Genomic DNA, 15,146 nt, shown 5'->3' with positions numbered 1-15,146 from the left:
GAAGGAGGCACCTAACAAGTGCTGAGCACCAGCCACATACAAAGGACATTATCTTTCTTGGGTATTAGCTCCAGTATCCACATGGGGATGCCAAAGCAAGTGACTTGCCTAAGGTTTACCTGACTGCAGAACCCTTGCTCAGTCTCCAGTGGTGATGCAACTGCTATCCTGACTATAGCTGAAAGGAACTTTCCCCTATATTTATATTCTATAACTTTATCACTCCCTTCCAGGATCCCTAGAGATCCTAAAGATTATGGCTTCTGTAATAAGATGCAATATTCCAAACGACACTTTTCACAGAATAACCCATCAGTTGTACAGAGTATCAGAGATGGTCCAGTCCTCAAAGGCATCTAAGCCAGAGGTTTCTCGCTCTGTCTTGAGAAACTCTAGGGCTCTGTGGAGGTGCTACAGGGTTTTCACAAGTGAGAAGAACTGTATTTATTATTTATTATTAACCATATACTAACAATTATATCAACTATGGATACTATTTTAATATTAAACATGTACAAAATGCATTTGAATGTTCATTCCTCATTTATTTATCTACACGATTTTTTATCAGTCTGGAATTCACCAAGTTCATCATGAAGGTCCTGTTATGACCTCATTTCCATCTCAACACGCCTCCTTTACATCGCCAAGTCGCTGTTAAGGACCACAAGGCTGTAATCCCTGAGGCAGATGTGATATTTGACTCATCTCTATGTTTCCAGTGCCAATCAGATATTGCACACGCAGCATGTGTTCAATAAGCATTCATTAACAATGACGGCAACCCTCACAACAACAATGGACCCTTTGGGAGTCAGCATCACTCAACAGCCCAGAAAACTGGTCTCCACGAGTTATCTGTCTACACTTCTCCAGGAAGCAGATAAATATTAAAAACGTTAAAGGTTTAAGGTAAAAATGAAAATGAAATTAGACATTTACTTTGTGAACTTTCAATTTTTTTCATTTAAAATTTTTAAATGGAAAGTTCACAAAGCAAATATCTAATTTCATTTTCATCCTGCTTGTAAAATACCAAGTTTTTTTTTTTCTTCTCTGGACTAGAATATGGAACAAAAGGAAAGATGGATTTCCTGTTCGGGTGGAGGTATGGGAGAATGTGGCCACAATCTATGCGCACTGCATTTCTGATTCCAAAGGCTCTCCCAGACAGATATTTCAACTCGTGATGAGTGTGAGCAACCAATCCAGAGTCTCTTCACGTCCGTGTATGGGGAATAATTATCATAAGAGACGTTAGCAATGATTTTCCAGCGTGATGTAAGCTGAGGCAGCAGCGCCAAGCAAGCATCCTTGTCACACGCATTCCAGCCTCCTGGATTACTTCACTCACAGCTCCCTGATTAGGATGCACGCCGTGTGCCGCTTAATACAATCTGCCATCAAATGCCAAGTACTTCAGACCTAAATTAGGAAATATGTCCAAATACATAGAATGATGCTAAGAGCCCTAAGTGGATCTCTCTCTTCCTTTATGAGGCCTGGGGCTCGTCATCAACCTAATGCTCTTAAACAAGGCAATTCGGTCTTCTAACCCTCCACCTCTGAGAGCAGAATTTAATTCAGGCAGCAAAAGAATTAATAAAGATTATATGGTATCATAAATATGTGTCCATGGATGAAAGTATTTTTGATAGATTTCAGGAACTATGAGACATAAAAGCAGATTTTAAAGGGCTGCTTGGGCACGAAGGCTACATTAACAGCGTTCACACTGACTTTTGCACCACAGCATGACAAGAGATGAGGCCAGAGGAATTACTTTTACCTTTGTTTTCTTTTACAATCATATACCACTTAGCAGTGACTACCTGTGAGGTCCTGTATGTCACTGAAGTCTGAGAACCCAAGAATGCAACATCAGAACCTAAGAATCCAATTTAATTTAAGAATTCATTTTTGTCCAAAAGTAAAAAACCATCAAGCAGCCCTTCTTCCTACATACAGCTTACAAGGCAAGACGTAGGAACTGAGGAAAAAAATACCAAACATTTCCTGCCCAGTACTTTCTGCCAGCAATAGGCACAGCTGTTAGGAACTCTTGGGCGACACTTAGAGAAGAAGTGATAGAATAATGGATTCCTCGGCCCATTTCAGAAGCCCTCAGCAACTCAGCATCCTCCAGTGGACTGGCTCAACACAACTCCACAGCCAAAAGGTTTAAACCACCTACATGGCTTAAAGAATCCAGGGTTCGGGACAGGAGCCCAAAGGTCATGTGTTCAACCCTTGTCATTTTACAGAAGAGAAGAGGCAGGTCAGATTAAAAGAATTGTGGGCTCTTCCTCAAATGGGTCCCAGATAAGCCCAGAAGGGGAGCATGTCCGCGTACGCTGCCGCTCTTTCTTGCCACCACAACACTGGCCGGATAGGGCTGTCAGTCATGCTACACTGATTCTAGATGAAGTCGTGTGTTCTAGTCATTCACTCTAAAAGCAGAGAGCTGAAAAATAATTTAAATGAAGGGCAGGACCAGTCAGATCTCTGTATATCCCCCCTGGCCTCATCTTGTGATCTTTCTGTAAAGCCTATCAGAGAAAAGCCGTCCAAGAACCACTAGGGGAAGGGGATGCCCTGCCATCCACCACTGCCCAAGGTACAACTTCTGTGGAGGGCAATGTCTATCAAAATCATGGAGGCACATGTCCCTTTGACCCAGCAAGTCTACTTGGAGGAAATGATCTTACAAATACATTCATGTGGACCAAGTGTTGTTTACAATAGCAAAACACCAGGAGCAATCTAGCATCCATCCGTAGGGAGCTAGCAAATTAATTAAAGCACATCCACAAAGTATAATATTATAAAGTTGCAAAAATCAAAACCAAAACATGAAAAAGTTCTTTGTTATGTCACAGAAATGATCTCTAAGTGATTCTGCTGCAGGAAAAAGCAAGCTGCAGACAAAAATGTAGCACTTTACTATTCTCATTGTTTAAAGTGGGGTTGAGACCACATATGGTAATTTGATTATAAGTGCATAAACTATCTTAGGAAGAATGCACAAAAAACTGGCAACATTGGTTTGGCTCCAGATAGAGAAACTGGGTGGCAGGTTGGAGGGAGTGGGAAGGAGTCCTCCCACCACATACCCTCCCTTCCTATCTTTTGATTCCTGAATTAGGTGAATGCATTACCCAGTCAAAAAATACATTTAGATGTTTAAAAATCTGTGTTCTCTTTTCTGTTCCATTGGTCTGTGTATTTACTTTTACACCAGTACCATACTTTCACACCAGTACTATTCCATTGGTCTGCGTATCTACTTTTACACCAGTACCACTACATATCTACTTTTACACCAGTACTTTTACACCAGTACCATCTACTTTTATACCAGTACCGGTATCTACTTTTACACCAGTACCAATACATATCTACTTTTACCACCAGTACCATGCTGTTTTGATTACTATAGCCTTGTAGTATAATTTGAAGTCAGGTAATGGGTTGCCTCTAGAGTTGTTCCTTTTGCTTAGGGTTGCTTTGGCTATTTGGGCTCTTTTTGGTTCCATATTAATTTTAGGATTGTTTTTAAACATACACTGAGAAAGGGACACCCAATTCAATGAATGGTGCTGGGAAAATTGGATAACCACATGCAGAAAAATAAAACTGGATCCCTATCTCTCACCATATATAAAAATTAACCAAGACTTAAATCTAAGACTTGAAACCATAAAAATTCTAGAAGAAAACTTAGGAAAGACTGTTCTGGACACTGGCCTAGGCAAATAATTTACGTCTAAAATCCCAAAAGCAAATGTAACAAAAACAAATAAATGACACCTAATTAAACTAAAAAGTTTCTGCACAGCAAAAGAAATAATCAACAGAGTAAACAGACAACCCACAGAATGGGAGAAAATATTTGCAAACTATATATCCAACAAAGGACTAATATCCAGAATCTACTACGAACTCAAATAAATCAGCAGAAAAAAAAGCCAAAACAAATAATCCCATTAAAAACTGGGCAAATGACATGAACAGATATTTCTCAAAAGAATATATACAAATTGCCAACAAACATAAGAAACAATGCTTAACATCACTAATCATCAGGGAAATGCAAATTAAAACCACAATAAGATACCACCTTATCCAGCCAGAAAGGCCATTATTAAAAAATCAAAAAACAAGCCGGGTGCGGTGGCCCACACCTGTAATCCCAGCACTTTGAGAAGCCAAGGCGGGCAGATCACGAGGTCAGGAGTTCGAGACCAGCCTGACCAACATGGTGAAACTTCGTCTCTACTAAAAATACAAAAATTAGCCAGGCGTGGTGGCACGCGCCTGTAATCCCAGCTACTCGGGAGGCTAAGGCTCGAGAATTGCTTGAACATGCTCAGTGGATGTTGCAGTGAGCCAAGATCACACTGCTGCAATCTAGCCTGGGCGAGCAAGACGTCATCTCAAAAAAAAAAAAAAAAAAAGTCAAAAATCAATAGATGTTGGTATGGATGTTGTGAAATGGGAATGCTTATACATTGCTGGTGGAAGTGTAAACTAGCACAATCTCTATGGAAAACAGTATGGAGATTTCTCAGATAACTAAAAGCAGATCTGCCATTTGATCCAGCAATCCCACTACTGGATATCTACCCAAAAGAAAAGAAGTCACTGTATAAAAAAGACACCTGTACACATATGTTTATTGCAGCACAAATCACAATTGCAAAGATAAGAAACCAACCTAAGTGCCCATCAACCAATGAGTAGATACAGAAAATGTGAAACACACACACACACACACACACCCCCCATGGAATAATACTCAACCATAAAAAGGAATGAAATGTCCTTTGTAGCAACTTAGGTGGAACTGGAGTCCATTATCCTAAGTGAAGTAACTCAAGAATGGAAAACTAAATACGGCATGTTCTTACTTATAAGTGGGAGCTAAGCTATGGGTATGCAGAGGCATAGAGTGGTATTGGAGGACCCTAGAGACTCAGAAGGGTACTGGGTACAATGTATACTATTTGGGTGACAGGTACACTAAAAGCACAAGCTTCCCCACTATACAGTTCATCCATGTAACCAAAAACCATTTCTACCCCCCTAAAGCTACTGAAATAGAACGATTTTAATTAAAAAAAAAAAAAACCTCTGATCTTCAAAAAAAAAGGGCAAAAATACATAGTTGCTATTTTTTTCTATGACTTTACGTGGCCCATAACACTGCTGGCAAACCCAGGTGTGGCCCCTAACTCTGATGTCTGAAACCCAAGTCTGGGAGCCCCTGCCCAACAAGCAAATCAAGATGTTTCAGGGCCCAGACTGATCCCTTCCTACCCGAGCTGGAGGTGACTGATCAGCCAGCTACATTCAAAGACTTTTTTAAAAAAAAGATTAGACAGATAAGCTTTTGCTAAATTACTCGGCTTTGTTTCCTTAGAAAACTATGTTTATTAACAGAGCTAGGTTCCTTGACAAGCACCAGTTTGCTGAAATCTGTGTGTAATGCTGTTTTAACATGCCAATGCCAGGAACACTACTGGAGCTCAGTATTTGGGATGAATACACAATGGGTTGGCTAGCCAGATATAGGAATGGGTGGATTTGAGCCATTATTACTCCATGCTCATGCAGCTGAGGTGCCTGTAACATGCTAATGTGGGCATCATACGGTGTAAGAATATTCTCCAACTAAACAAAAATTACACCTCTGGAATACTTCAACAGGTTAGGGAGCTTTAAGTTTCTGACTAAAAGTCAATTTCAACATTTGGACTTCACTGTCTGCTTTTATCACAGTTAATCAATAACGGACTACAGCTAAATCCCAGTTTTGTATCAGGTACAAACAAATATAAACCAAATGCTCTGTTCTCATAAAACCTTCATCTGAATCCTAGATATACAGGCCAGAGGCACAGACACAAACCCTAGTGTGGATATAGCTCCAGGCAAACTCTACTGCTGATAGTCTCACACCAGCCTAATAAAACTTGCTGGGACACACGCTGCCACCAGGCTGAAGCACAGAGATGTTCAAGCATGGTATTCGCAAGCAAAGTGACACCAAGCCTCGCACATGAGACTATTTGGGAATTATGACATCACATTAGAGCACAGCAGGAGGATACTAAAATCTCACAGAGTTACCCATGACATGACTTAATTCACACAGAGCTGTTATATGACAATTACGTTTCTTAAAAATTCAAGTTTTTCTGAGGAAGCAGAAAATCCATTAAGCACAATCAGATGGAAAGTCTTGTCTCTGTAAAAATAAGCAAAGTTACACAGATGAAGCTTGGTATTCCTCTTACTTTTGAGTGGGTGGCATTCCTGTTGGAGAAACATCTCAACACAAAGTTATTACCAACACTACTAGCAAGCAGCCATTCACCCACATGAGTGTTTGGAGGGTTGGTGCTGTGCTCACAAAATATTTGTATGACTAAATGCTACTGTCAGCTTCCAAAGAGACATTTAGAAACATTCCTGTAGCAAATTTATTTCCACTCCTAATTTTAAAACACCAGCGAAAACACCAGCTTACAGGACTGTACTTTTTTTTTTTTTTTGTGGTAGAGACAGGGTCTCACTATGTTGCCCAGGCTGGTCTCAAACTCCCAGCCTCAAGCCATCCTCCTGACTTGGCCTCCCAGAGTGCTGGGATTACAGATGTGAGCCACTGTGCCCAGCCAGGGACTATACATTTTTAACCAAGGATTTTTCACAAAATTAATGTGTTTATCAGCTGATTCTTACAGTTAATGCTTTTAGTTGAGTTGGAAATTTTGAGAGGAATCAAAAAAACCCCACTGCCTTACATCTGTATCTGAAGGATCCTTGTGCTGAACTGTCCCTTTAAGTAGTTTCTCAAATGTATCCATTACAACTGTATTACTACAGGAATAAATCCATTCAGATAAGTCAAAGAGAAAACATTTACAAAAAGTATGAAAAATTTAAACCAGACTGGTACTGAATATAACTATCACCTCTCTATACTGAGAGCTCTAAAAATAAATGAGATAACACAAACTTGAAAGCATACCAGATGAAAAATTAGAAAGCAAAATGGTCTCTCCTCTCTCAACAAGTGAGCTCACCAGGGATGGGAAAAGAAAGTTTTTTTAGAGCATGAGAAAGGAAACTGCCTTAGGAAACAATTCCTGCTCCTTCCCCACTTCCTGGGAAGACAAAACTCAGGAGTTATATCATGACACATCTTCCAGCTAGGACACAACGGAGATGCCCCAACCAAACTGCACACCAAATTTGCAGCACAAATGAGATGATAAAGTTTGCAGCACAAGGGGAGGCCTTTTCACAGTGAGATGATAAAGTTTCACATTGAGATGACAGGATGCCACACATATCGTCTACCGCTTAGTCTATCTTCCTGGATGAAGAATATATCACTGGGATCCAAGATGCTTCCATTCTTGACCATTTACTAGGCTGCAAAGCCAATCACACCTACATAAATGAGATTTGACCTTACAGGTCAAATACATGGAGGAAGTAAGATGTAAAAATAGGCACCACTAGAGGCTGGAATCCAACTATGGGTGGGAGGAATAACGGGAGCTAACAGGTCGTGAGCTCTCATGTGCCGGGCACCATGCCTCAAGCTTTACATATGGCTTTTCATTTAATCCTACAACTCTAAGAAGCAGGCACTATTATGAACTCTATTTTACAAATGAGGAAACTGAGGCATAAAGAGGGTTAAGGAACCTACTAACAGTCACACAGGGTCTGCTGGCCCAGACACGTTCCTTCGCAGGAATCCCACCGACAGAATGGGTCAGGAGCAGGGAAATTGGAAAAAAACCCAAAATGAAACAAAAACTTTCTCTCTCTCCCCCTTGGTCCCACTGGTAGGGAGAGTTCTATAAATCAGCTTTTAGACTAAGTATTTGGCCTATAGTCAGGATAGTAACATGCTAGGGAGTGATAAAATTTAGTCATCACTCAAAGAATTTCCATTAAAAACCTGTCTTCCTGCTTTTGGCTCAAAGAGCATCAGAATGCACTTTTATGCACTGTTGGTAAGAATGTGAATTCTGATGCACCTTTTTAGAAAGGCAATTTGGCAATGTCCATCATTATCTCAAGTACACATCCTAGAGATACACTATATATAAAAGGACTTCTGCAAGCTGCAATATGCATTGTAGCATTGCTTATAGCAGCCAACACAGTGAAAGCAAGCTAAACACCCACCAGTGAGGGGCCTGGCTAAACAGGCTATGAGCTAGAAGCATATGCTGGAATCCTAGGGAGGGAGAGCTTGGTAGAAGCTGACATGGAATCCTCTCTTCAAGGCACATTATGGAGTAAAAATGTTGGGTACAGAACACTATGTATACTATGATCCCATCTCTACAACAATATGTTTTTAGTATACAAATGTACCTATATATGCATTAAATTTTTCTAGATGGATACCTAAAAACTGTTAATAGTTTCTTCTATGCAGGGAAGTTGGGGGAAGGGAGAAAGAAAATGATTACTTTTCATTTGCAATCCTTTTGAAGTTCTTGAATTTTTTGACCATGCTTATATACTGGCCTGATATATCTGGAAAAATATTGAAGAGCTTTAATTTTTCAATTCCCTTCTAAAAAATAAATCTATTTTCTTTTTTGTTAATTATACATCTTGCTAGTTGTGTACCTTGCTTCCTTCGTACACCCATCCCAGACCCTGTACACCAAAAGCAACTTGGTTGGCCGAGACGTCTAGACATGTGACAGGCGGGCCGTGGGCGTAAAGGAGGGTTCTGGCGGAGTCTTCGGCTTTGAGCAGGTACATCAGATCTCCAGCAGCGGCTACTGCCACAGGGTACCTTCTGGTTTCTGGAACTATTTCAAGGTACTGAACCTGTTAAAAGGTAAGAGTTGTTTAGTCCCATAAATTCATCCTGACTTGATCAAAAATATGCAATTCCACCTGCACATCAATGAGAAGACCAGCAACCCAACAGAAAAAGATGGGCAAATGAAACACTTACAGGAAATGAAACACAAACAGCTCTTACACAACAGAAAAGATGCTCAGTGTAAGAGAAACATAAGACACACCTAAAAAGAGAAATATAAAATGAAAATTCATTGAAATATGATGTTTCACCTTTCATATCGGTAAAGATCAAGAAATCTGATAACACCCTGGGCTGGAAGTGAAGGAGGGAAAACCATGTTCCATGTTTCTGGATCCCACTTACTGCTGGTGGGGATATAATCTTGTCCAACTTGTATCAAGGGAACTTTGGCTACTCTTATCAAAATACCAAATGAACATGCACTCTGACCCAGGATATCCACTTCTAGAAGTTACTTACAAATAAACTCACATATATAAAAAATGATTATGTACAAGGTTATTCATGAACTGTAGTACAACTGTGTCTTAGCTAAAAACTAGAAAAACAGAAACACCCATTACTAAGGGACTAATTAAATAACTCAGTGTATCTATACGCTGGAATACCATGCAGTCCTAGAGGGAAGCATGAAAACGTTCTTTATAAAACGAAACAAATGGCATGATTCTCCCAGATAAGCTTAGCGGGTAAAGCAAGGATGCAAGATGAGTTAGGTAACCCCACCTGCTGACATGTGTACAAGGTGGGGGTGGAGAAAGTACACAATGCGCTTGACTCGCACACCCATACATCTTCTAACAATGGCTGCCTTCAAGGAGGGAAGTGGATTATGAGATGGGGAGATTTCCCACCATCAGCCTTATTGTGTCTTTTAAATTCTGAACCATGGGGATGTAATAGCAATTCAAAAAATAAAAGGTGGGGTTTTTTTTTGTTGTGTTTTTTTTTGTTTGCTTGTTTACAATAAACTGAATAAATAACATTCAGTTCCAAATTGGCAAAAAAATATTTTAACATTTGTGCCAAAATGTGTGGCCAAAAGGTTAAAAATATCCAAGTGATCTGCTGTCTCCTGGTTTCAATGTCATCAGGGTCCATTTGGCCACCAGAGGGTAAGGAAGGGCTCTACAAACACGCATGTTTCTACCCACCCCGCTCCCCAGTCCTGACTGCGTCACCGCCGGCACTTTCTCTAACGTGCACGAGTCTGAGACGCACTTTTCAAGAATAATTTGATTCTGTCCATCCACAAGCGGCCCATTTCTCCGCGGTGCCGTTCGCAACAGGCTTTCGCCTCTGCGAGTAAATCACGAGAGGACACATGGAAGGTGAGCCACACTAATTATGAAAATCCACAGTGTGAAAGGACAGCGCTGCCCTGACCATATGCCAAAGAGTTCAAAGCCGGCCTCCAGAACACCGTCCAGAAGAGCTGGAGGGAGCGTCAACATCCGGGGGACACTGCTAATACTCGGGCCCAGCTCCGCAAGCCGCGGGTCCATCACAAAGGACAGCCGCTCTAGGCTAATATCGCAGACCTGGGAACACTGCCACTGCCATTCAGGGGCGTATATGGACAAGACAAAACTGGCTCGGCTCTTCGGGCCAGGGGTGCCTTTTCCAAGGATACTCAGAGCATTTTGTGGGAACCTTTCACTCAAAGTGAAAAATAATTCCTAAAACGTGCATAAAACCCGCCTTGAACAATGGCTGCTCGGTTCCTCTCACTTCCCCAAATCATGTCTCATTTTCCTACAACTGACATCCTCCGTCTAGCCCTTTAACTTTATCTCCGTGTTGGCTTTCTGACAGACCAAGAGGCTCAGATTGACAGTGGTGGTGCCATTTGCTGGGGGCTGCAAACTAGTTCAAAAAGCTTCCAGTCTGTGCCAGGATGCCACCTTATTGCCAAGGCAGGATTTGCACTTTACAGAGAAACTGGCATCTTAAGTAAGTATCTGGGTCCATACAGTGATTGCTGGTCTACAGTATTCATTTTTTTTTTTTTTTTTTTTTTTTTGAGACGGAGTCTCGCTCTGTCGCCCAGGCTGGACTGCAGTGGCGATCTCGGCTCACTGCAAGCTCCGCCTCCTGGGTTCACGCCATTCTCCTGCCTCAGCCTCCTGAGTAGCTGGGACTACAGGCGCCCACCACCACGCCCGGCTAATTTTTTGTATTTTTAGTAGAGACGTGGTTTCACCATGTAGCCAGGATGGTCTCGATCTCCTGACCTTGTGACACAGTATTCTTTAATCACAGACTAAATAGTAAGTACTATGGAAGTTTTGAGAACAGAAATGTACTTTCACATTTTTCTAATAAAACCCAGATGAGCTGACAGCATCAGGCCATTTTAGGGGAGCACTATACCCAAAGTGCAGACGCTCCTGGAGGTGAAGCAGTGATGCCATGGCTTTCTAAGTTATTCTAGTCTAAGAAGATTCCCACCAGACAGAAAGAGGGAGGAACAGGATTGGTTCCAGGTCAGGCCCTCAATTCATCACTCAGTGTTAGCTTTTCTGCTCACTCTCCTACCAGTGCCAAAATCAAGTTTGTTTAAATTAAATCCAAACTCAGCACAGACAGATTTGAGCACTTCCTTCTTAACACCAAATCATCTCCCACTCTACAAATCTAGAGGTTCCTGTACAAATGAACTCAGAAATAAGCTCGACATGAAGAGTTCTTAAGGCTGGCTGAGCTGCACACATGACATCCTGGAACATAGCTACCCAATTAACACCGACTTAAATCTATCTTCACGCAAGAATTACTTTAAATTTCAGGTGAGACAGTCTTGGGATGAAGAAAGTGTAGGAATGGAAACCTTCCTTCCCAGATGGACTGGGATAACACCACTGAACTGATTCTCACTTATATATTAGGTCAAACTGATCTTTGATTCCCAAGGGTGAGATTCCACCTTGTTAGTCTGAAGAAGGCCAAGGAACCACAGGGATGAGCAGCTCTGGCCCTGAAGTCAGCCCTGAGGTTTGAATTGTAACTTCTTACCTCTGAGAACTGGGGCAAGTCAGTTCACTGCTCTAAGCAGCCTGAAGTGGCTTCTTGGTAAATGGGGAAAATGCTACTACCTATTTTGTAAGGCTGTAGTTAAGACTTATGGAGGTAAGGCCCGCAGGAAGCTCTGAGTGAATGGGAGTTACCAACACCATTAGTACGTGCTTATATTAGACCCAGAGATTCTAAGAATAGAAAATAAGATGACCAGACTAAAAAGCTCACCAGTTTCGGAACTTCAAATTCCGCAGCTATCTGCCAGTATCCCTCCTCATTGGGGGATAACATCACGACATCAAAAGCAGAAGCTGTGGCCACGGTTGCATCGTCCTGGCTGAGGGCTAGTGCCTGTATTCTTGCATCGTGCTCAAAACGATGAACAGGGTACTTTCCGGTCCTTAAATCCCAAATATTAAGAAACCCTATGCAGCAAGAAACAATGCAGGTAACAATTTTAAATTTACTTAATATGTTCAATTATTTTAAAAACATGCAACACAAAGGAAAATTTTTTAATGGCGATACCTTGGAAATGAGACCCAAGTCTAAACACGAAATCACTTACGTTTCATATATACCTGATGCACATGGCCTGAAGGTAATTTTATACAATATTTTATTTTACTTTTTTATTTTTTAGAAACAGTGCCTCACTCTTTGCCCAGGCTGGAGTGCAGTGGTACTATCATAGCTCACTGCATTTTTGAACTGATGGGCCTAAGTGATCTTCCTGCTTCAGCCTCCCAAATAGACAGGACTACAGGCGTGTGCCACCATACCCAGCTAATTTTTAATTTAGCTGAGACACAGTCTCACTATGTTGCCCAGGCTGCTTTTTTGAACTACTGGGGTCAAGCAATCTTCCTGCCTCTGCCTCCCAAAGTGTTGGAATTACACGTGTGAGCCAACGTACCTGGTCTATACAATATTTTAAATAATTCTGTGCATGAAGCAAAGTTTTGGCTGTGTTTTGGCTACAAACCCATCACATGAAGTTAGATGTGAAATTTCCTACATGTAGCATCATGTCAGTGCTTAAAAAGTTTCAAAGCATTTTGGAATTTTGGATTAGGGATGCTCAGCCTGAATTTCACATCCTTCCTCAGCGCCATCCTCCTAAACCTCTGTTAGCAGCAGCACTTTATTTTGCACAGCTCTAAAACCTGTGCTTCAGTATCCCACACTTGCCAAAAATGCCGATTTTCCACTCTTCTCCCAGCACCTGGAATGCTGCTACCCAGATTAATTCCTCTTTCACACACTGGCCACACACCCTTTCTCCAGGGTGGTTTCCAGACCAGTAGCATCAGTACCACGTGGCGACTTATTAGAAATGCAGACTGTCAGGCACCAGTAACTCTGGGGATGTCCACTGGAGTTTAGGACCAGTGGTCTACAGGAACTTATGCTTTTCCAGTCGGATAAGCTTTTCTGTACTTAGCATTTCATTGATTCTTCTTTCCTCAAAAATAATTTATTTTTATCATTCCCAAGCTATTTCCTTCCCTTCGAAGATTTACCCAAGAAAATGATTACTCTCTGCATTAGGCTGGTTAATGCCTTGCTCCAATTCCAATTGATTCAATTTTTCAAAATTCACCAAGAAATAAATGTGTGGAGATAACACAGTTTGTGACTATTTGAGTTCAAATCCAGCTCCAGCACTTGTTAGCTGACGGACTTAGGGGAGTCGCTTAACAGCTCTGAGCCTGTTAGCCTTTCTGTAAAGTTGAAGACAACATTACCTACTACACAGGACTGTGGGGCAGATGAAAGGAGACCGGCCACACGAAGCACTGAAGATGGACCATTCCTTTCTGTCTTTTACTTTTATGCAGTCTATAGTTCCTGCTGTGTTATAAAACATATTTAATCTATCAATGCTAATTCCCCTTCTATTGCTCATCCGTAAATCTGGCCCTATTTCCTATAACTTCCTATTATCTAGAACAGACCAAGCTTTTTGCTTTCCTTCTCTTGGCAGTGTATCTTCCTATCTTTCTTTTGTCTTGCCTTCTACTTTGTCTTTAAACTATAAATGCTTTGAGTTTAGGATCTTACTATAAAGGATCATTCAGCACTAAATAAATATAGAGAATTGGAAGAAAATAATACATTTGGGCTGCTTTGCCAGACTTTCAAACTGTCAGTAGGCTAAGGAAGCAATTATAAACAAAAGCAGAGCCTTCTTCAAGCTAAATGTCGCTTCGCATCTAAAACACAGTGCACTCTTAAGAATTATGATAAAGTTGGGGGATAAGCGGATCACAAAAGGTTCCACAGCACATTCCCCTGGCAATTATTTTGGCAAATTCTTTCCATCCTGACTCAGAAGAGAAAAATATGCTGCAGAAAATGCCAGTGGCTCTACATACCATGCCAAGATGTCTGCTCTTAACATGGGCTTCCTTCAAACACTCTGCATTACATTTGTTTGCATTTGTTTTGAGACATCACAACAGTAAAGAGAAAAAAAACTCCCATTTGCATAGAGCTTCTGAGTCTTCAGAGACTCGTGTGTCTCCTCTCACTGAGCGTTCACTTCCATCTTGGGAGGCGCACCATTTTACTCCTCTCACAGAAAAGAAACAGAAGCACCGAGCGGTTAAACAACTTGGTCCAAAGCCACTTGGTATGTCATGACTTGGTACGTCATGAAGTTGGGCTGGAATTTAGCTGGAAAAGTGCAGGATGAGCGGCTGCATTTGTAAGTGCATAAAATAACTATGAGCTCAATGAGTAACTGACGTACACCATCAAACTCACCCTGGGTGCTGCCAAGCGTGGAAGCTATTTAACCACAGCTCACTCTAAGCACACATGGAGTTTATCTATAAACACATTTTTCATTATTAATCAAGTATTGGCTTTGCTGGCATCATTTTTCCAACAGAACTTTATGCAATAAAATATCCTTCACCACAAGGTTGAGTAGCACAGAGCTATCCTGAGAAGAGTCTTTTTGGGAAAAAAAAAAAAAAAAATCCCGGGCTCCATCAATTTAATGGTCAAATCTTTCTCTCCTGAAAGCCTGCTGTGTCATCATCTTTTTCGATTTCCCCTACTTCAATTATAAAGTGTCGCACTTGGTCAGATCCTCACTTGTCGGGGGGGCTGATGTCACGTGCACAGTTCTTCAACATCATTTTTAGGTGCAAAATCATTTAGGATTGTTATGTCCTCTTGATGAGTTGATTCTTTATCACAGGCAAAGTCCCTCTGTATCCCTGGTTACTATAGTCTTTGCTTTGAAATC

At 41.2% G+C, this 15,146-nt stretch overlaps 1 protein-coding gene across 4 annotated transcripts in view; it reads right to left on the bottom strand.

Annotated features, from left to right (window-relative positions):
• FBXW8 (F-box and WD repeat domain containing 8) overlaps positions 1 to 15,146 on the bottom strand; it is a 118,030-nt gene that overhangs the window by 31,509 nt on the left and 71,375 nt on the right. For all 4 annotated transcript variants that reach the window (XM_055358121.2, XM_031000984.3, XM_019039143.4 and 1 more), the window contains 2 exons: positions 12,116 to 12,312; positions 8,662 to 8,868 (listed from right to left, as the gene is read on the bottom strand). In XM_055358121.2, the coding sequence (XP_055214096.1) occupies positions 8,662 to 8,868; positions 12,116 to 12,312 (404 nt within the window). The remainder of the gene's footprint in view (positions 1 to 8,661; positions 8,869 to 12,115; positions 12,313 to 15,146) is intronic.

Source organism: Gorilla gorilla, chromosome 10 (assembly GCF_029281585.2).
Source record: "Gorilla gorilla gorilla isolate KB3781 chromosome 10, NHGRI_mGorGor1-v2.1_pri, whole genome shotgun sequence".
Lineage (NCBI taxonomy): Eukaryota > Metazoa > Chordata > Mammalia > Primates > Hominidae > Gorilla > Gorilla gorilla.
Note: the sequence above shows the minus strand (reverse complement) of the source record. Positions and strands in the feature narration are given on the sequence as shown.